Raw genomic sequence first — 21,027 nt, 5'->3', positions numbered from 1 at the left:
ATATAAGGGTCAGGAAAAGATCCTTCTATTGTGCTGTATGTAATGAGCAGGTCATGAAATGAGTGTCCCCCGCATGGTGCTTTGTTAGCTATTTATTTTCCTCTGTAGGGTTTTTTTTCTATTTTGTTCCATTCTCCAGAGAGTGAGCGCTCTTTTCAGATGAGCTATTTTGTGATCAGTGTGATTTGTTTGTTTGTTTGTTGCTTTTACCTACTTGAACCAGTGATGGATACATTCAATTTTGTATTCTGTTTGTTTGCTTTTAAGGTTTTAAAGCTCCCACGACCCTCTTTACGTTCCTAGTTGTCAGCATCACAATTCTCGTTTGTTTAGCTTATACTTGTTTTGTCTGCTTCAAGTACCTGAGCCCACTGAATTACAAGGTAAACTTATATTGAATGTATTGGGGAAATAACCACCAGCATTAGCACTGTGCTTGGTACTGCACAAACTAGTCCCAGAGAAACAAATGGCAAAATTCATGTTTACTTCAGTAGGAGCAGGATCTAGCTACAAGGGTTCAGTCCTCTAAGATGGTGAAAACATGCTGCTGAATAAAGAGGCAGGTTGGTTTGCGCATAAAGGGAGGGAGGGAGGCGTTCCAAGCATGAAGAGCAGTATGGGAGGCAGGTACGAAGTGGGAGGCTTTGGAGGAGCACAGGCAGCAGCTGAAGTTTCAGTGTAATATATAATGGGACATTGTACTAAATCTGTTTACTAATAACCTGATGTTTATGATCGATTCCATGTAACTGGTTGATTTACTAGTTTAATACTTAGTCCTTACTGTCTTTATATAGATAGAAGAATTGCCAAGTGGAAGAGGAAGTGACACTGATGCAGAAACAGCTCCAAGATCTGCTGTAAGCCCTTAGCAAAAAGTATTTTTTACTCTTTCAAGGAAAACAAACTCCCTACACAAGCCCTTTTCTGGGCAGTGTCAGAGATTGCTAGTCTGAATGGTGTCAGGGTAGGTATTATCTGATTTGAGGGTCAGATGATCAGAACAATGCGCTTACCTATTTGAAAGGGCTGCTCTAAAAATACCTTCTGACTTAAGCATGATAGGAATAACAGAGAGAGATTTTAAATACCCTTTACTTCCAATAGCTACATGTGTTGTGTTCTGATTAGCTGGGTCTCACACCAAACACTAGATGATTAGTTGCATTTGAATGCTGACTATGCAATTACACTGCTTGGAGACTACGCGAGGTGTGATATGCTCAGCAGAGCTTCAATGCCACATCAACAAAAAATGACCACAAGACTTTGATGTTTGCACTGGGTTTTGAAATACTGTTTGGGTGAATACAGATACCTCAGTGTGCAAGAGCCCATGTGATATGCAGGCACACTTGAGTTTTGCACTAGGAAATTTATTTTGAGGGACAAAGGGCAATGTTAAGATGAAGGGGACAGAGTGGGGGGGAACATAAAAGTAAAAAGGAGGAATTGTGGGGAAAGATTTTAAATAATAAATTATCCCAATATTTTAAAATTATACTAGAGACTTGGAGTTTTATTATTTAATGTTTGCAATTTCAGATGTATGTCCCACGGGTCCTGCTTAGCCATCCTACGGAAAGGACAGCACTGGCTCAGAAGGAGCAGCAATCATATGGCACTATGGGTGCTGATGCCCTGGCAGAAGACAGCATAACCTACTTTGGGGAACCTGCAGTAATTGAAGAGGCATAGAAGTATTTCTGCTGATCTCCAGGACTAACACAAGGTGGTGCACTTGGTCCAGCTTTAATAGAACTGATCCCTCAAGCATTCTGTCAGCAGAAGAGGCACAGAAATAATTCAGCGTGTGATCTGCAGCTCTACTTGGAGATTAAAAAGCAGCCACCTTGGGACCGATTGTTTTACAGGCCATCTACACACATTGTGAAACAAGTGTGCTGAATGGTATGAAGGAGACAATCCTCAGGGACTACTACTTTGGGTTTACTGTTTAATCACTTGCTTTATGGAGAGATTTCACTCTTCACAGAGATAAAAGGTCACTGAAGCAAAGCAGCCCCACAATTGCAGGTGTCAATTTATTTGAAATGACTCCCCTTGAATTTTAAGCAGCGCCAAGGATTTATTAACCACTTGGGATTGATAAATCCCGAAATTGTCAGTCTTGATGAAAACTTGCAAGCAAATACTACCCCTACTGGTGAGAGCCAGGAAAAAGGCTTGTGGTGTAGTGATGTCTCCTCTCCCACCACTCCAAACCAGTCCACACAACGTTACTTTTCTGAAAGAGATGAGGGCTTTATTGTGCACTTTGATTGTGAATGTACCAAACCCAGAGGACTTTTGTGAATAAGGGATTGATCTGCTATAACTTTTATATATTTTTGCAGGGGATGCATTAGTTACTTTCTGGTGACTATGTTAGGGGCCTTGCACAAGAAACATTCACCTGCCAACAAAAAAGGATGTAAACATTTTATCTTTTTCTTTTTTTAATCTCTCTGGTTACAGTGACACATTTCTGCACTTCCCTGGTAAGTGCCAATCGTATGAACTGTAAGATGTTACACCGTTTTTAAATTATGTAGTAGGAGCCAATTTATCCTAAAGCTACATTGTGTCAAAATGTAACTAAGCAATAATCACATAACAATAAAACACTGAGTTCAGCGAAATTCCAGAGCTGTCTTTATTGACTATCTTTCTTTGCATATTTAAACACTCATGTGCCACCTCAGAGACCTACCACTATTGGGACACTAATAAGTGAGTGGACCTCTAGGGCCCAATCCTGCAACGTGCTAAGTGGCTGCTGAGAAAGTGAGTACCCTTGACACTCTGAGAATGAATCTTGATGATTTGTATAGAAAATCCTTTTGTTCTTGTTCTGAATTTTCTACTTCTCTCCTTAAACTGTGAACTCCTCAGGCCAGGAGTGTTGTTTCTTGAATGTCTGAAAAATGACTGACGAATATGTCTTGAGTGGTACCACAAATAAAGGTGTTCAGTGTCTTGCCGGATTAGCCCTATATTCCCAAAGATCTGTTTCCTGCTCTCTTGCCGGACTAATGCTGAGAATGTCAGAGGGGATGATGGAAGGAACAAATTGGCAGAGTTTTGGAGAAGAGTCCTATCCTGTGAGTCGGAGGATACATAAAAACACCTGGTTCTACAGAAGTAAGTGAGAGGACCCTCCTATTAAAAAGGGCTGCATTTGTGCCAGGCTCTTCTGCCTTAAGTCATTATATGTTGTCCCTTTCCTTTTTAAAACTGATATAGAATTGCCAGAAGTGAAATGTGCATTGGATGCAAACCACTACTTTAAGGTGTGGACTGAAACCAAGTAAAAAAGGATATTCTGAGCTACAGCTTCTACTCCATATTCTGACTTGTGCAGGTATTACATGTGGTTATGAGTAGGGCCCTACCAAATTCATAGTCCATTTTGGTCAATTTCAGGGTCATAGGATTTTAAAAATGGTAAATTTCATGGTTTCAGCTATTTCAATCTGAAATTTCACCGTGTTGTAATCATAGGGGTCCCAGCCCAAAAAGGTGAGGAGGGTCGCAAGGTTATTGTAGGGGGGGTTACGGTACTGCTACCCTTCCTTCTGCGCTGCTGTTGGCAGGGCACTGCCTTCAGAGCTGGGCGCCCGGCTAACAGCCACCGCTCTCCAGCTGCCCTGCACTGAAGGCAGTGCAGAACTAAGGATGGCAATACCGTGACCCCCTTAAAAAAATCTTGACACCCTCATCCTGCATCTCCCTTTTGGGTTAGGACCCCCAGTTTGAGAAATGCTGGTCTCCCCTGTGAAATCTGTATAGTATAAGGTAAAAGCACCCAAAAGACCAGATTTCATGCCCCATGAAGTGTTTTTCATGGCTTTGAATTTGGTAGGGCCCTAAGTTTTGGGAATCCTGCTACTCATGGCCATGTTAGAGGCAATACCAGAAGGAAGCCTGGTAATTCTGCCGTCCCACTGACTTCTCAATTGTCTGGTTCAAGTTAAAGTTTAACATCCTCTTCACATGCATCTATTTAAGCAGTTCTCACCCCTTTTGTAGGCACCTTCACTGGTAATCATGATGCTGAAGGGTTTGACTCCCACACTTGTCCTATTAGCTGTGGCTGGACACCAGTCAGGAATCCTTGTCTTCCACAGTAGAACTCAGTTCTTTCACATTTGTTGCCACTGATCTACTGAGTGAGGTCCTGGGTCTGATATCTAGGACAAGTGTTGGCTTAGTTAGCTTTGGTGTCTGTCCTCTCTGCGCTCGTGAAAGGCGGGAGGCTGACAGTCCTTGACGATGAAGCTTCTTATCTTCAGGACAGATTCATCATGGACAGTGGCAATAATAGTGCCAGCTTCCACACGCAGCCCTGTCAATGTGCTTCAGACCTGCTCAAGATTCTAGATCAAAAACGAGTTGAAGCGGGGAGGAATTTCCATCTCACTGAGTAGTCATTATGTGGCCTCTGCTGAGTGCTAGCAAGGGGTCTGATGCAGAAGCTTATTTTACCTAGGCCAGCAAACCACCATGTAGCAACCACTCTTGGTCACCACCAACCTATGATAATTTTGAACTCACAAACTGTACCTGTGAGAGGCTCTGTATCCATTACCAGTTCCCTGAGCCATCCAGTCCCTTTCCATTTTTGTATCCACTGTAGCATGACCTAGTGCACTCACTTTCTCCGTTTGGCTGGGGGATGGAAGCATCCACTAGTAAATTACAAGATCCCTGCCTAGCAGCACAGAATAAAGGCTGCTCTGACCTAACTAAGTTTGCTATGTTGTCCTTTGGGTCTATTTCAGAGCTGGAAGAAACTCAGAAACTGCACTGATTGTAGTTCATTCTTTTGTGCTGGTGAAAGTTTCCAAGAGGATAAAATTAGATCAGTAATAGGAACTCCCCACATTCCTCAATGAGCCTTAGAGAAAAAGCATTTCACAGTAAGGGATGGAAACTTCAGCAAATGTGGATATTGGACTGTACCATACGTGAAATCCATATTTAAAGGCATTGTACATTCTTTACTGAACCTCTTATAAATCCTTTGGCAAGCATCCTAAGCCAATGACCCAGCTGGAGTTGCCGATCCTAACTCTCACAAGCTGTATTTCCTGAGATTCGAGGCCTGCAAACCTGCCTGGTATAGCTCAGAAAGAACAACGTCCTCTCCCTCCAACTTCTTGCTAAGTCATTACTTGCTTTCTGAGCAGCAGCTGTGTCCTGGAACTTGGTGTTTCTATGGAACCTGAATGTTGGGGAAGCCTGACATTCAAGTGTGACTAAAAGCTAGAAAGCGTGAGATGCTACATACTGTACACACAGCAAAAAACACGTTCTCCTAGACCGAAGCTAGAGCGGGAGTATGGAGCCTGTCCTGTAACTGGGTGCATTTCTGTTCACCTTCATGCAGTTGTGCAAGGACTGAATTCCATTTAGAAAGAAGAAAAAAGTGAAGTGCGAGCACTGAGAACAGAATGTATTATGAAAAGATGGAGTCATCCTTGGAGAAGCAGAGATGCGGAGGGGGGAGTTTTCTCAGCCATTAGTTGAAGTGTGGTGGGTAGGATAGTAGGATCTTTGTGAAAGATTTTTTTCTCCTGCCTACGTTTCATCACTAACCTGATCACACCAAAGGTTATGACATACTGTCTATGCAGTGCAGAGGCAGGGCCTCTGCCTACTCTTGGATGGAACAATACTTCGAAACATACAGATTTTTCTCTCTACTGGATGGATTGCCTCTGCTAAAGAGAATATTTTTCTTTTAATGATCTATAACCCTCTCTATTAACAAACACAATGTCCATTTTCCTATTGTGCCCTGATGGCCACACAAGTATTTCTGCTAGATCCCGAAGTGACTTAACAGGCAGCTGTGCTCGTACTCTGCTCCTAACAGCTGCAAGTGTCTGCTTCAGATAGTTTAAAGTAGCAAAGCTTGGGTATTTTGTATCCTGAGGGCAGCTGTTCCCCAGGTCATAACAATGAACAAACCAATAACAGCAGATGCACTGAAAATTGACCCATTGGGTCAAGTCTCTGGCTTGCTGATATGTCTCCTGGCTCTTGCTAACATCTGACATCAAATTGATCAGGTCTGTGTGCAGAGCTCTCGGATCTCAGCGGCAGCAAGTGTGACTTCCCAATTTTGTTCTCTCAAGTAGAGAATTTCTGGATGATCTCGAATTGGTCTTTGTTAGTACAGTCTATAAGTAGTTGCCCTTTGGGAAGGGCATGAATCGGGGCCAGCTGTCGTTTTGCTGTCTACACCAGGCATTAACATCTAATCCTTCTGACAGAACATAGAGAATGGGGCTCTGTGAATTAGCTGGCCCAGTATGTGAAACTACCCTTCCACATTTAATGTGTCTCCATTACTAATCTCTTCCAATTTGGAGCTTGCAATCCCCAGTTCAATGAATCTGGATTCCTGGCTGACACCATAAGCTGTCCCCTCTCCTGGGGGGGTAGGATTAGTTTTCTTCTGTGGTTGCTTATTCCCTTCTTTCCTGAAGCTCTGGTACAGCATACAAATGATCTTCACAGACCTGAATGCACTGAAATTCCCTCCTGGAGACCAGGTTTTATGACTAGAGGGATAGTATGTGGCTTTTTTGTAGTATTAAGTATGGATTTCACTGACTTAAAGAAGCTAAATATATATTTGCAATGTTAATTTTGGATCAAGCGCTATAAATCCTATTTAGAAATGGCAAAAGCAGCAGTGCAATTTTGCCTCAATTCTGGCAATTAGATTTAGACCAATTTAGAATTTTTCTTTTTTAGATGTATAAAAATATACTTATTTTTAAATGTCAGGCCCAGGACTAGCTTTATGCAGCGTGTAGGTATTTACATGCGTGTATTTATTAGACTAAAAAACAGTAAGAGGCAGCATGGTCCAGTGGATAGAGTATGATAGCGGGAGCCTGGAGAATTGGTTTAACAGCAGCATAACAAAGAATTTTGGCCTGCTCTTGTTTATTATAGCAAGCAAATAACAGGACTAGTCATAATACTTCCCTACCCTCATATCACTGACTGTCTAATCCCTCTCTTCTAAGCGTGTGTGTATGTTGTGTATCTACATTTGAAAGCTGTACCGAGAACTGCAGCTTAATAGTGGCCACTCACTTTAGCTGCAGTCACTTTTCCCTGAGGCTCGAGGGGGGTTACTGAGTCAACATGGTTTCTAAATGAAGATCTAGAGCACTATGTTCTCCCCCATAGACATGTACAGCAGCTACCCTCACCCAAAAAGAGTTGCTGGGGGAGAAAATATGGCACTATATCTGGGATTGGTCAGACCATATTGGAACAGCGTGTTAACACTTTAAAAAGGATGTGGAAAAAACAGTTCAGAGAAGAGCCCTGAGAATGAATTGAGGAAGCAATGATTGACTGTTCTGGATGGCTAAAGTTGGGCTTCAGTGGCAGCCCCAGCTATTGATTTTTCAAAGGTGTTGAATATCTGCAGGTCCCATTTAACTTCAATTGGATTTTTCAGGTGCTCAGGCCTGACTGTCAGAGGTGCTCACTTTAGTTAAACATTTTGTGAAATTGGATCTGAACTCTAGGATCTCAAGTCAGCGGCAGAGCTGTGACAAGAACCCAGGTCTTCTGACTCACTGTCCCCTTGTTCTAACCAACAGACAAGCTCCCCCTCCACAGGTGCTGGAAAAGGAATCCCTTTCTGATCTATTCTGCAGTGGTGAAGGGGGAAAAAATGGTAAATCACAGAAAGGTCACCAAATGTCATTTTTGCTTCATCAACATACACAAGAGTATAGCGGCAAGGCTGGGGTGGAGAGCAAACTCACCGCACAGCAGCAGCTCCTGTGCCCCAGGGCTGAGCCGGACTCCCCACTCTGGGCGTTGCAACCTGGTGCATGCCTGTCTGGCCCTCTATCTCCAAGAGGAGCTGATGGCTAACCCTGAGTAGCGCTGCAATCCTCTGCGCAGGCTGCAATGCCACTCGGGGCTTCATCAAATGTGTTTTTACAGTTCTTGCCAAGATTTCATGGATTTATTTATTTCATATCTTTATTCAAGATTACCAAGACCTCTGTGACAAAATCATAGCCCTATGCATGAGGGTGTGCTGGGGTATCAAGGTTTGATCACTGAGAGTTTAGGATGACTGCTTCATTCATGGTGAAGCCATGACTGAGTTATACTGAACACCCTAAATAAGTGCCAATACAACCTTCATACCACACCATCCTCTACTCTGTATATCTTACAGATTTTACTGCATAATACCCAAGATTTTTTTAAATGTATTGGTACTATTTCATTCTTCTGACTGTAAAACCAGGTTTCTGTACGTGTCTTGGAGCAAAATCTTTTCTATGAAGCCATAAGGCATCATTTTTAAGATCTGGTGTCTCTCAACCTGCCTGTGGCAGCTCTAGGGGAGTTTTCTGTTGGAGGTAGTTTAAGCATTAGTCAGGCTTTTCTCATTCTTTTGCTTCTGTGTAGTGTCCCAGGTCCTTCAGGTGGCTCTGAAGTGCAGATTCCTACCCCAAACAGCATACAATCAAAATCTGCTTCTCGAGAGAAACATTCAAGAATTCTGAGACGTAAAATGAGCTGTATGTTGGGGACGAATAGAAGTAACTAAGCAACACCTTCCGCTTCCCAATTTAAAAAAAAAAAAAAAAAAAAAAAGTGAGGAGACAGTGTTGTCTACGGGTTACAGCAGGGGCCAGCATTATATCTGGGTTCTAGGAATTTAGTGAGATGGGTCGAGCAAGTTGCTTAATTTTTCTTACCCCATTTTTCAGATGGGGAAACTTGGGTAAAGAACCTTTCCCCACCTTTGTTCAACCTTCTGCCAGCGTCCGCTAACTAGGTTAATAGCAAAGTATTACTGTTACAGTACGAGAGAGTGCAGGGACAGATTTCCTTTCAGTCCCTACATCCAGGCAAGAGCAATGCTAGAGCACAATAGGCACAAATATATTTTTAGAGGAAAAAACCCAGCAATGTCAGTCTATTTCTAAAACAGGTTCCCATCTGCTCAGCAGAGAGATGCTCATAGAAGTGTCACTCAGACCCTGACAGATGAAAGGTTACTACATGCTGTCGGAGCACAGTCTACAACTGCTGTTGCAGAGACTGCCCTAGACCAGGATGGAAATGTGACTGGGCTCAGCTGGAGGGGAATTAGTACAATCCAAAGGACTGTAAGCAGGGTGAACCCTCACCCCCACTAGGTTGGACTGAACCAGAGCTACCATGAGAACAAAGGCAAGTCTTAGCAGGAGCACACCTTCTTCAGATTTCATTTGAGAAATGCTGACAGCAACGATACTCCCTGTTTCTATCATTTATCTAAGCTCCACCTCCTGTCTTGCTTGTTCTTCACTCAGCCTCAGATTACCTGACCTCTAACAGTGCACACGAACAATTAGTGCTTTTCCCAGAGTGGCGTATGTACAATGTCCTTGTTGCTGGAGGCAATGACAGAAGGAGGTGGGCTCAGTGATAAGCCCAATGGCCCTATAAACAGGATTGGAATATTAACAGGACACTGACAACTAAGCATGAAAATACCGACTAACTGGCATATTTTTCAGCTTCACAGATGTGGTGGTAAGTGATGAGTTTAAAAAAAGTTTAAAAAAAATTGAACTAAAGGACATCGCGTAGTGCAGGGGCGAGTGCCTGGGAGAGGGAAGCAGGTGCCCAAGGCCAAGATTTTCCAAAATGACCAGTGATTTGGGGTGCCTCACTTTTTGACATACAACTTGACACTTTAAACGGGCCTGATGGTAACCAGGTGGGTGCTCAGCACTCTGAAAGTCACGCCCCTTGACGGTGTTGCAAGTTGGGCCATGATCAGGTATCACTTTTGATAAGCATGGCGGGCGGCAGTGTTCTTTTTCCATACCTTCCATTCACCTGCTGGGAGCGTCACTGCCTCCACTTACACCTCAGTTTGCCACTCTGTAAAATGGAAATGAGGCCCTTCTGAGACCATCACCTATGGCAGTTTGAAACAGCGGCTGTGGAAGTGGATTCTTTTATTTTGAGGTGGACCTGTTGACATATTGAACTAGCCAGGAATAATACATCCTGATTTGCTGTCTTCAAAGCTCTAATTAAAACTCAGGACAGAGAGAGAGAGAGAACCTTTTCCTTTATGGGACTATGCTTCATGCAGTCAGCTTTGAGAAGAAAGGCAGGGTTACCTGAAATGGCGTAGTTTTCATTTGCTCCCTTAAGATGGGGTGGTTTGCATGAATATAGTCCCTGTTCATGGAAGAGCCAAGGCCCAGTTGGAGCCTGGCAAGCTCTACAGTGCACTTTGCTGCTGTAACTGGTGTCCCCTTCCTGATTGCAATTTAAGAAAGAGGAGTAATTGCAAAGCTGGAAAACAACTGACAAAGCCTAAATGGGCCTAATTCTCCTATAAGCATCAGCATAAACCCCATCAATGCTACTGGTATTATATATTCGCTGAGAGTGGAAAATTTGCCCTAAGGGGAGGGGTTGTAGACTTCAGTCATAAGAATCATGTCATAGCAAGTGAAATGAAGGGCATCATTTTCAGTGTTTAAAGCAACTGGCCTGAAATCAATATGGATTTATGCCTGGTCTCCTTTGACTGTACCCACCAGAGCCTTTCCTGTCCAAACTCTTCCAAGCAAAGATTTATCTTCATTTAATGCATTTTGTATATTGTACCTGCTGAAAGTAACAACTACTTGACTGTCTTTACTTCAGAACTGGCTGACCAGAACCGTAGCTTCCCCAAACAGCCTTGTAAGACTTTGTTTTACAGAAAATGACGTGGAGGAAAGGAACCATGTTAATGAAACCGGTCAGCAGCGAAAGAGCTCTGCTCCTCAGTCAGAGAAGCAGTTTGTGTTTGTGAAAGCCACGGCTACTGCTTTGAGGATCCTTTTTGGAACAGCTTAGGATAGAAATTATTCAACCAGGTGCTGAGTGGAGCTCTTTTGCTGGTTGAAAAGTTTCACAAAGAACAGAATCTCCAACAAATCAGCTGCTACTTTGATGAATGCCAAGATGCGCAGCTGGCTTAGGAACAAATCCCATTCTTTGTGAAAGGAGCTATTCGTCATTCTTATCAGCATTATTCATCATCACTGCATCACAATCATTAGCTAATGGAGAACATGAAAATTCAAAAAAAATGTTGACTGGCTCTTCTTTTGAAGCCTTTAGAATATGACCAATTACCATATGCTCCCAATAAAGAGCCCTCCATCCCACGCTAGAGTATAAGAGAGGCAAGGTATGATATAAGAGAGGCAAGGTATCACAGCTTCGCTCAAAGCTGTGATAGCCAGATATCAAATCCAGCTGTTAGGGTCACACCAGAGTTTTGCCCATAAAAGCGGCGATGCAAACAGATCTCCTCCATCACCACATTTGGATAATGTCAAAACCTGCAGTTTAGACACTGGAGTTGCTTCAAGTTTGCTAAAGTAGGTTTTGTAATAAATAAAGCAAGAAGTGGACAGCAGGGTGCTTTGTTTTGTTTTTTTTTAAATAAACTGGGTACGCAAGTGATAAGGATAGTGACGGGACACAGGTTAAAGTTTTAGACATAGTACTTTAAATGTGTTATTAGCAGATGTGATTGATTAAAAATGTAGTTTTCCCCATATAGGTTGGTAAGGTTTGCATTTCATTCTTCCGAGATGATGGAAAGAGAGTAGTAGCCCCTGCTGCAATTGGATTTCTGTATTTTAGAAACTTGAAGAAGAGACAACAGGGGAACATTTGAGTCAAAGTCATCATTAATTAAAAAATTAATGACAGATATTTCTACTGAGCTTTGAAAAACCTAAATGTAATGTCCAGATCTGGTCAGTCAATTCCATATTCTTGTAGCCTTTACAGTGTCTCTTGATAAAAGAAAAAATTTTAACATGGAAAATTGACAAATTTAATATAAAATTGTTTCCTTTGTTGTACAGAATGTGGCATTGTGGTGCCCACTCATTTTCTCTCAGTGGCTGGCGGGCTTTATCAGCGGTGTCTCAAATTACTCAGTGCAACAAATGCTGAATCATCATCAGGAACATTTAAAAGGAAAAAAAAACCTCTCTTGTTAAAGACTGGGTCTAGGAGGGCTGCTGTAACATAAGAACTTGGAACAGACTCATTTACTTTCCTCTACCTCCTTTTGTTCAGACCTGGCCCCTAAAAGTAGAACTACACCAGAAAGGAGATGAAACTGCTTCTGAGCTTTCCACTTACTCGCATTAGAAAACCGATCTGGCAGGAATCATATAGCAAACTTCACTTCCACTTATTTTGTCTTTGCTGTGACTGATCAGTCCCTGGGGAAATATTCATTTATATTAGTATACAGCAATGTTTCCTGATGCTGTAGCAGATGTCTGCATATGCAATAAAGATGTGACAGGGTGACCTATTGCCCTGAAATGTAAGACCACACGTGGGGATAGGAGGGAAGGAAGACAAATATGAGTGTCCAGAAGCCAAGGACTTAACCAAAAAAGGAAGATATCAGGGCCTGCAAACAGCTGGTAGTATCATGAGCAAAAGAACTGACATCCCCCACCCCCATGGAAAAGCACTTTCCTCACAGTATACCTGGAATAACTCAAGAAAGGCCCCTCCCTGCAGCAAATTCTTTCTAGGAACAAGAGGACGATTCTTCACTTATATCCTGTGCCTGCAAGCAACAGAGACTAGAGTGAGAACACAACAGAATATTTTACTAATGAAAACCGAGGTAAAGCAAGTGCAGATTTTGTTGCTCATGTCCCTGCTGAGCTGGGGGACAGTCAATACTTGGAGAAGTTTGAGCTGAACTTTTTAAAATTTCCCTTCCATCCCAGACTCCCAAATTCTCCTGTTACTGGTTAAGTCATCCCATCATGCCTAGCAGAAATCTCATTACAATCTGATGCCACAGCATGAAACATACTGGGATATTAGCAAGGGAGGAAGTAAGCAAAAACCTTCCAGGTCAGGTTTTTCCTTTTGCTCAGAATAGAGCTTAAAAATTCACCAGAGACGTTCAATAGGCTTTTCTTTATTGAACGATTAACTGCTGCAGTAGTTCAGTTAGTTATGCATTAAAATGCTACATTTCCCACCTTTCAGTACAGAAATCTAATGCATCCTATTAGCAGAGAAGTGAAGCCATAACCCCTGACTATAGATTATCATCAGCTGAAAATCTCAAGCTGCCACATGGTTGTAGTAACTAAGGAAATTTACTCTTCCAAAGACACATCTAAATCAAATAAGATCTACTTCCCACTGCATCTCCAAAGCAAAGAGAATTAACATGTGTCAATGCTGACATTCAGAGTTCAGCATGTGAAAAGATACATTTTCATCTTACATTCTTATACTGTTTCAGTTCAGCCTGCTGGTGAAGAGTAACTATTACACCCTAAGAATACTACATCTGAATATACTGTTGCTCTATTTTATTTTCTATTATATCTGGTTCAAGGTAAGCTTGCATATCCTAGCACAGGCCATACTGACTTTACAAGTGCCTGAAGTTAAAGGCACCTTACAGGGGGGAGTTATTTTCTCTTCTCGCTCCAGGGTTCCTCCTTTTCCACTCTCCCCACAAATTGCTGAATATCTGCGGCAAGAAGTTCCGGTTCTTCAAAGGCTGCGAAGTGGCCACCTCGCGGCATGAAACTGAAGGAGATGATATTGAGGTACTTCTGCTGCGCCCAGGACCGAGGCGTGTGCAGGACTTCATTGGGGAAGGAAGCCACACCTGTAGGCACTCGCACAGGGAGCCTGCCAGGGGATAGAGAGAAGAGGAAATAACGTTGTCCTTCTAGAACGCCTTTCACTAGCGAATCAAAGGGCTTTACAAAAGAAGGCTGAGGGGGGATATGATTGCTCTCTTTAAATATATCCGAGGGATAAATACCAGGGAGGGAGAGGAATTATTTCAGCTCAGTACTAATGTGGACACGAGAACAAATGGATATAAACTGGCCGTCGGGAAGTTTAGGCTTGAAATTAGACGAAGGTTTCTAACCATCAGAGGGGTGAAGTTCTGGAACAGCCTTCCGAGGGAAACGGTGGGGGCGAAAGCCCTCTCTGGCTTTAAGATTAAGCTTGATAAGTTTATGGAGGGGATGGTTTGATGGGATAACGTGATTTTAGTCAATAGGTCAATAACGTGCCATCGCTGGTAATTAGTAACAATGGTCAATGATGGGATATTAAAAGTTACTACAGAGAACATTTTCCGGAGGGTCTGGCTGGAGAATCTTGCCCGCATGCTCGGGGTTCAGCTGATCGCCATATTTGGGGTCGGGAAGGAATTTTCCTTCAGGGTAGATTGGCAGAGGCCCTGGAGGTTTTTCGCCTTCCTCCGCAGCATGGGGCAGGGGTCGCTTGCTGGAGGATTCTCTGCGACTTGAAGTCTTTAAATCATGATTTGGGGACTTCAACAGCTGAGTCAAGGGAGAGAATTATTCCAGGAGTGGGTGGGTCAGCTTTTGTGGCCTGCAGCATGCGGGAGGTCAGACTAGATGATCATAATGGTCCCTTCTGACCTTAAAGTCTATGAGTCTATGAGGTTAGCAAGACTCAGAACCCTGCTGAAATAGGAATTATATTCCCCTTCTACAGATGGAGAAACTAAGACAGAAGTTAAGTGATGACAGGGTTGTGATAGAGCTAAGAATATAATCCAACTGACTCCCAGGCCCTGGCTCTAACCACTAGACACCATCACCTCCAATTCCTGAAAAGACTTCAAAAGGACATAGCTACAAATTTTATGTAAATATAGGACTTCGTACTGTTTGTGAAGTACCCTCAGAAGGGGCACAGATACTCAACGCAATTAACGTTAAGAACAAGGGGGAAGGAATGCAAGCCAAAATAGGGAAAGAAGAGGTTAAAGAATATTTAGAGAAGAAAGATGTATTCAAGTCAGCAGGACCTGATGAAATAGCTGGCAAGATACTTCAGAAACTAGCTAAAGCAATCGCTGAACTGTTAGCAATTATCTACAAGAACTCCTGGACGACAAGGGAGGTCCCAGAGGACTGGAGAAGGGCAAACATAGAACCTGTCTTTAAAAAGGGGAACAAAGAGCACCCAAGGAATTACAGACCAGCCAGCCCTACTTCAATAACTGGAAAGATACTGGTACAATTATTAAACAATCAACTGGTTAGCATCAGAGGATAATAGTGTTATAAGGAATAGCCAGCATGGATTTGTCAAGAACAAATCATGCCAAACCAACCTAACTTCCTGCTTTGACAGTGTTACTGGCCAAGTGGAAGAGGAGGAGCAATCGACCTGTGATGTATCTTATTTTAGTAAGGCTTTCAACACAGTCCTATGAGACATTCTCATAAGCAAACTAGGGAAACATAGTCTAGCTGATATTACTATAAGATGGGTGCATAACTGGGTGAAAGACCATACTCAAAGAGTAGTTATCAATGGTTTACTGTCAAACTGGGGAGAGCATATCTAGTGGGGTACTGCAGGGGTTTGTCCTGGGTCTGGTACTATGCAATGTTTTCATTAATAACTTGGATAATAGAGTGTAGAGTATGCTTATAAAATCTGTGGCTGACACCAAGCTGGAATAACAGTAAAGTATTACACTTAGGAAGGAAAAATCAAATGCACAACTACAAAATGGGGAATAACTGGCTAAGTGGTAGTACTACTGGAGAGGATCTGGGATTATAGTGGATCACATATTGAATAAGAATCAACATGATGCAGGGGCAAAAAGGGCTAATGTTCTGGGGTGTATTAACAGGAGTGTCGTATATAAGATGCGGAAGGTAACTGTACTGTCCCCTATTCTGCGCACCACACTTTAGGACAGATGTGGATAAATGGGAGAGAGTCCTGAGGAGAGCAAATAAAAGGTTTAGAAAAACCTGGCCTATAAGGAAAGTTGTTTGAACCAACTGGGCATGTTTAGTCTTGAGAAGAGAAGACTGAGGGAGGACCAAATAAGTCTTCAAATATGTTAAGGGCTGTTATTAATCAATTGTTCTCCATTTCCATTTGAAGGTAGGACAAGAAGTAATGGGCAATTTAGGTTAAATATTAGGAAATACTTTCTAACTATAAGGTTAGCTAAGCTCCAGAATGGGCTTCTAAGGGAGGTTGTGGAATCCCCATCATCAGAGGTTTTTAAGAACAGGTTGGACAAATACCTGTCAGGGATGGTCTAGGTTTACTTGGCCCTACCTCAGCACAGGAGATTGGATTATATGATTAGATGAGGTTCCTCTGAGCTTCCTTCCAGAGGAGGGGGGTGGGGGCAAAGTAACCACTGAATGGAAGTCTGATCAAACTATACCAAGGATCATGTGTTTGACAGGAATTCAAAGGACTGCAACAAAAATGTTGAGGGAACTGGACGGGTTATTTATGCAGGAAGGAAGATTAGAACTAAATATGGGGAACTTGCCAAGACAACTGAAGGGTGGGAAATGTATTAAGAGTCTATGTATTTGAAGGGTGTAAACAGCAGTGATGGAAAGGAATCATTTAGAACACTCCAAGGGGCTTTCGGTAGGGATGATGGGATGAAGTTGAACAAAGGTAAATTTAGGCTGGATATCAGGAAATATTTCATAGCACTGAGGTTGCTCAGCCTGTGGAATAGTCTCCCGTGGGTGAAACTCTCCCATCTATGGCCATTTAAAACTGGACTGCACAAAATACACAAGAATATACTGTGGGGAACAATTCTGCAGTGGCAGGCAGAATGGAAGCAAACAGTTATGACCTCAAGGGTCCAGTTTCTAGGATCTTATTGCATTTGTTGTAAACCAAGGGTAAAATTCTCACAAGGGTGTAAGGGCCAGATTTTCAAAGTATTTAAGGTGCTAAAGATGCAAACGGCGCCTACTGGGATTTTCAGACGTTCCTAAGCCCAACAGGCATCTAATTCCCACTGATTTTGATCAGGCTCAGGCATTTTTGTAAATCCCACTATTAACCTATTTGCATCTTTAGGTGCCCAAATATCTTTGCAAACTTGGCCCTAAGTGACTTAGGAGCCTAAGTCCCATTTTCAACAATAACTTAAAGAGGCTTTTTTTCTAAGGCCAGGTCTACACTAAAAAGTTAGGTCAACCCAGCAATGTTGCTCAGGGGTGTGAAAACTCCACATCCCTGAGCAATATAGTTAAGCCAACCTAACACCTGGTGTTGACAGCGCTAGGCCAACAGAATAATTCTCTCCTTGACCTAGCTACTGCCTGTCGGTGAAGTGGATTAACTTCAGCAATGGGAATCCTCCTCCTATCGCTGGAGTGAGCATCTACACTGAAGCGCTACCATGGCACAGGTGCAGCATTTCTACTGAAGATGTAGCCAAAGGTACAAAAGTCAGTTAGGCACCTAACCCCCATTGAAAATCAATGGGAATCAGATCCCTAACTCCCACTGGGGTCTTTGAAACTCTTCCCCTTTAGCACTTAAGAGCCTAAGTACCACTGACTTTCAATGAGACAAAGGCTTCTACAAGCTTAAGTCACTTTTGAAAGTGGGACTTAAGCCCTTTTGAAAACTTCACCCCAAATCAAGATAAGCAGGATAACAAAACCAGATGACCAAGGGTTTAAGCTATGTAAGTGAACGCTGACTACAAGATTCAGTCAAGATGGCAAATACAGTTTAATTCATTAGCTGAAGTAGGGTCTCAAATTGTTTGCACACACACTCTCTCTCGCTTGACTAAGGTGCAAACATGATAATTCTCACCAGCAGTTTAACAGTAGAGTTGCTGTAGTGAAGTTTCTTATTTCTGAGCGATATACTGCAGCACGTTTGGAAAATACAGCAGAAGTAAATAAGTAGACTTGTCCAATCAATGAACAAAATACATATTGTGATGCAGCTTCTCCCCCACAATACTCACTAACGCACACTGTGCCACTAACACGCATGTGAGTGCAAGCCTCTTACTTCTCATGTTTCTGCGTACCGATCCCCTTCCCGATATTCTCCTTGTAGAAACGCATTGCAGAAACCATGCAGCCTGGTACCCAATAGAGCATGACGTTAGTGAGAAGGTCATCCAGAGAGTACTTCCTGAAAAGGTCAGCATAGAAATGGCCTCATGAGAGTTGAATGTAGTTTAGTTTATGGTAGAAGAATCATTTCAAATCTTTTCGGCTATGTACTTTGGTTAAATTATAAAAATTAAAGCAAAAATGGCTAACGAAAAATAGTACTAGCCCCCTAATTCAGAAGGGACTTGACACACTTCCTCACCCCAACCCTCCATTCCTACTAGCCAAGTATTTCAGAGCTACCCCAACTATTTTAGCATTTCCCATTCCTGCTAGCCCAAACATTTTAGCACTCCCCCTTCCTGCTAGCCTGAGTATTTAGTGCTCATATAGACATGTAAAGCGTAACACTTTAACATCCTTACAAGGGAGACAGACTCCAAAAAATATCCCAGCTCCAATAACGCTGTCAAAAGAGGCCATGAACTAGCACCACCTATATCGTCCCTTCAGTGAACAGGGAGACCAGAAGAGCATGTTGGGCAGCTTGTGCCATTTATTTTCATAAACACTAAACACTAACATATGTTTTCAATAGAAGACTAAGTTAAAAAAAGTACAGAAACTTGGCCAATCTTTGCTATGAATATAGGTTTCATACCCCACAGTAAACCCGTCACAGGGGAGACATTATATTCAAATCATTTTCATTGGTCTTTTTCTAATGTGCACTCTGGCTCAGCTTCAGCCAGGTAGTTCAGCAAATTTTAGGGCTTCTTTAGAATCTCACCCCAAGCCAAGACTGACCCATTAGTAGCAAACTGTAAGTATACATTTTTATGACAATGGTTAACTTAAAGTAAATAAATCTGAGAAGAGACAAAGATTTGCATTAGATTGAATCAGAAATGATATTTTGTGAGCAAAAAATCTTTGGTATAAAACAGATTTCTCCTCCCTCCACCTTCCCTGACATTTTCTCTGCTGTTTTTTAAATGTAATATTAGTACTAGTGAGAGGTGCCAGAATGACAACCCTAGAAATGAAAGTCCTCTGCTTATCCATAAAACAGACACCGCATAGGCAGTGGCAGGGCAAGTTTCTTCCATACACTACCAGTGTACCTCTACCATGGCCTGGAGGGATCAGATAGGTGTGAGGGTGTAGTTCAGTCTTCAAGGCCTCTTTTCTATGATTGCCAACACAAGTGTAATTTTGTGCTATTGTGGCCATACAGTTTCCTTGCAGGATGGCAGGTAAACCAAATTACCCCAAACAGAGCTTTATTTGAGAGACTAATGTGATCTAAGCATAAGTCTGGGCTGAGTGACCTCCTCTAGAATAGGGAAAAAGGCCAATGGTGAGTCACAGAAGAGGTTGTTCCCACCTTTCTAGACCTCCATCCTCTAGTTTCTGGAATTCAGGATCAGTCCATGTAGAAAACTTCTCCAAGATGTATGCAGCCAGCCCTACTGGAGAGTCATTCAGGCCACAGCCTGAAAAGGAGGAGAAAAATTAAAAATAAGTCTGGCGTACCCTGCTATTAATCTCAAACTACATAGAAGCTCCCCATTATAGTACAGAACAATTACAGCTGTTGGAACAGCTTTGTGAGGGTGTGGGGTTTTTTTTAAGCTATCATAAAGAGAACAAGTCAGAACCTATTATTGTCTAATCATTAAATATGGTAATAGACTCAGCATTACTCGGATACCGTATGTATTTAAAATTAAATGTAAGAGTCGTATTTCTAATGGCTTTTTCTGCAAGCTAATAAGATTAAGCTTTATGTGCCAAGTAAGATTTGCCTCCGTTATTAAGTGGAAGCTACTGTCAAATACTAAGAGTATTACTGGGATAAATTCTGCTTGCCTTAAGGGCTACTTGTATGAAGAGAAGACAAGCAGGATTTAGCACATTGTATCAAAGAGAAGAAACTCTTTTTAGGGAATACTGTCGTGTCCTATATTACAAATACCCATTGCTTTAGAGTTTGCTTTTCGCCATTTCTGCTCTTTATTTTTTGCACATAGCTTGGACAGTGAACTTACACCTGCTTCTAGGTTTTTCTCCCAAGTCAGAATATGTTAACACTGGGTGCCATAAGGGTTTCTCTTAGTTTTCTGTGATATAGGGATCCTGACATTTCACAGCTTCACACATGCCCAATTCTGGCTTCCAAAGGATGATACACAGCAGGAGGAGCAGAGTTGCCAACTGCAGTCACCTGTCAGTCCATCAGCTATCCTTAACCATAATTTAATTAGTGACTTAAGTATAGCTAAGGTATAGTTGCAAATGATTGTTGTATTATGAGAAATTTATGCATAGATCATTGTTTGTTTTTTCTGTAAATATATTTTAAAAAAATAATTAAATTTAAATTAAAAAGTTAATTGGACAAAATAATTTAATTAGTGACTAGTAACTTTCTAAAAAAAAAAAATCTCTGAAAGTCAGCCAGAACTTTTTCCAGGCACCATGGACTTTTAGTCTGAGGTAACCATTTTGATTGTATACTGCAGCATTCTTAAAAAGCAGCTATTATTATTCACTATAATTTCTGTGGCTACATTTTAAAAAAAAGCATTACAGCACAATTTTTTTAGCACAGCGATATTTCACTCAATCTCATGTAATTTAACTGAATACAGCTAAGGAAACTAAATGTCTCATTCCACCTTCTAGAGTCAGTTGTCCCCTTCAGTTACAAAAGGTGCTTTTAAATGGAAGCACTTAGAGTGGGATTCACAAGGGAGACTTAAGCATCTAACTGCCACTTCAGGCACCTAAGTCCAACATTTAGTCCACTGGCATCCACCAAACCTCTGTTCTGCTCCTGCCCAACCCTGTAGGCTACCAATTTTCCACCACTAAGGTCACCAAAGAGCCTAAATTTCAGCATGTGCTCAGCTGCCTAAGTCCTGAAAGTGCACAGCAACTCAGCACCTACCTCATGCCTAAACCCAAGCAGGATTCACAAACTAAGCATTCCCCACTTACCTTGTCTTTGGGGCCTGATCTTGTAGATGTGATTTGAGCACATTTTTAATCC

General features: G+C 42.1%; 2 protein-coding genes across 2 annotated transcripts in view; one reads left to right on the top strand and one right to left on the bottom strand.

Moving 5' to 3' along the window:
- Nucleotides 1-2,636, top strand: part of TMEM63A (transmembrane protein 63A) — a 40,311-nt gene extending 37,675 nt beyond the window's left edge. The window contains exons 22-24 of the mRNA XM_065400430.1: nucleotides 268-383; nucleotides 801-863; nucleotides 1,549-2,636. Coding sequence (XP_065256502.1) covers nucleotides 268-383; nucleotides 801-863; nucleotides 1,549-1,701 — 332 coding nt within the window. The 3' untranslated portion in view covers nucleotides 1,702-2,636. The remainder of the gene's footprint in view (nucleotides 1-267; nucleotides 384-800; nucleotides 864-1,548) is intronic.
- A 10,369-nt stretch (nucleotides 2,637-13,005) lies between these two features.
- Nucleotides 13,006-21,027, bottom strand: part of EPHX1 (epoxide hydrolase 1) — a 44,441-nt gene continuing 36,419 nt past the window's right edge. The window contains exons 8-10 of the mRNA XM_065400480.1: nucleotides 19,360-19,468; nucleotides 17,926-18,051; nucleotides 13,006-13,755 (exon numbers count right to left, since the gene is read on the bottom strand). Coding sequence (XP_065256552.1) covers nucleotides 13,530-13,755; nucleotides 17,926-18,051; nucleotides 19,360-19,468 — 461 coding nt within the window. The 3' untranslated portion in view covers nucleotides 13,006-13,529. The remainder of the gene's footprint in view (nucleotides 13,756-17,925; nucleotides 18,052-19,359; nucleotides 19,469-21,027) is intronic.

The sequence above is a fragment of the Emys orbicularis genome, chromosome 3 (genome assembly GCF_028017835.1).
Source record: "Emys orbicularis isolate rEmyOrb1 chromosome 3, rEmyOrb1.hap1, whole genome shotgun sequence".
NCBI classification, from domain to species: Eukaryota; Metazoa; Chordata; order Testudines; family Emydidae; genus Emys; species Emys orbicularis.
The sequence above is the reverse complement of the archived record's forward strand: the minus strand, read 5'-3'. Positions and strand labels throughout refer to the sequence as shown.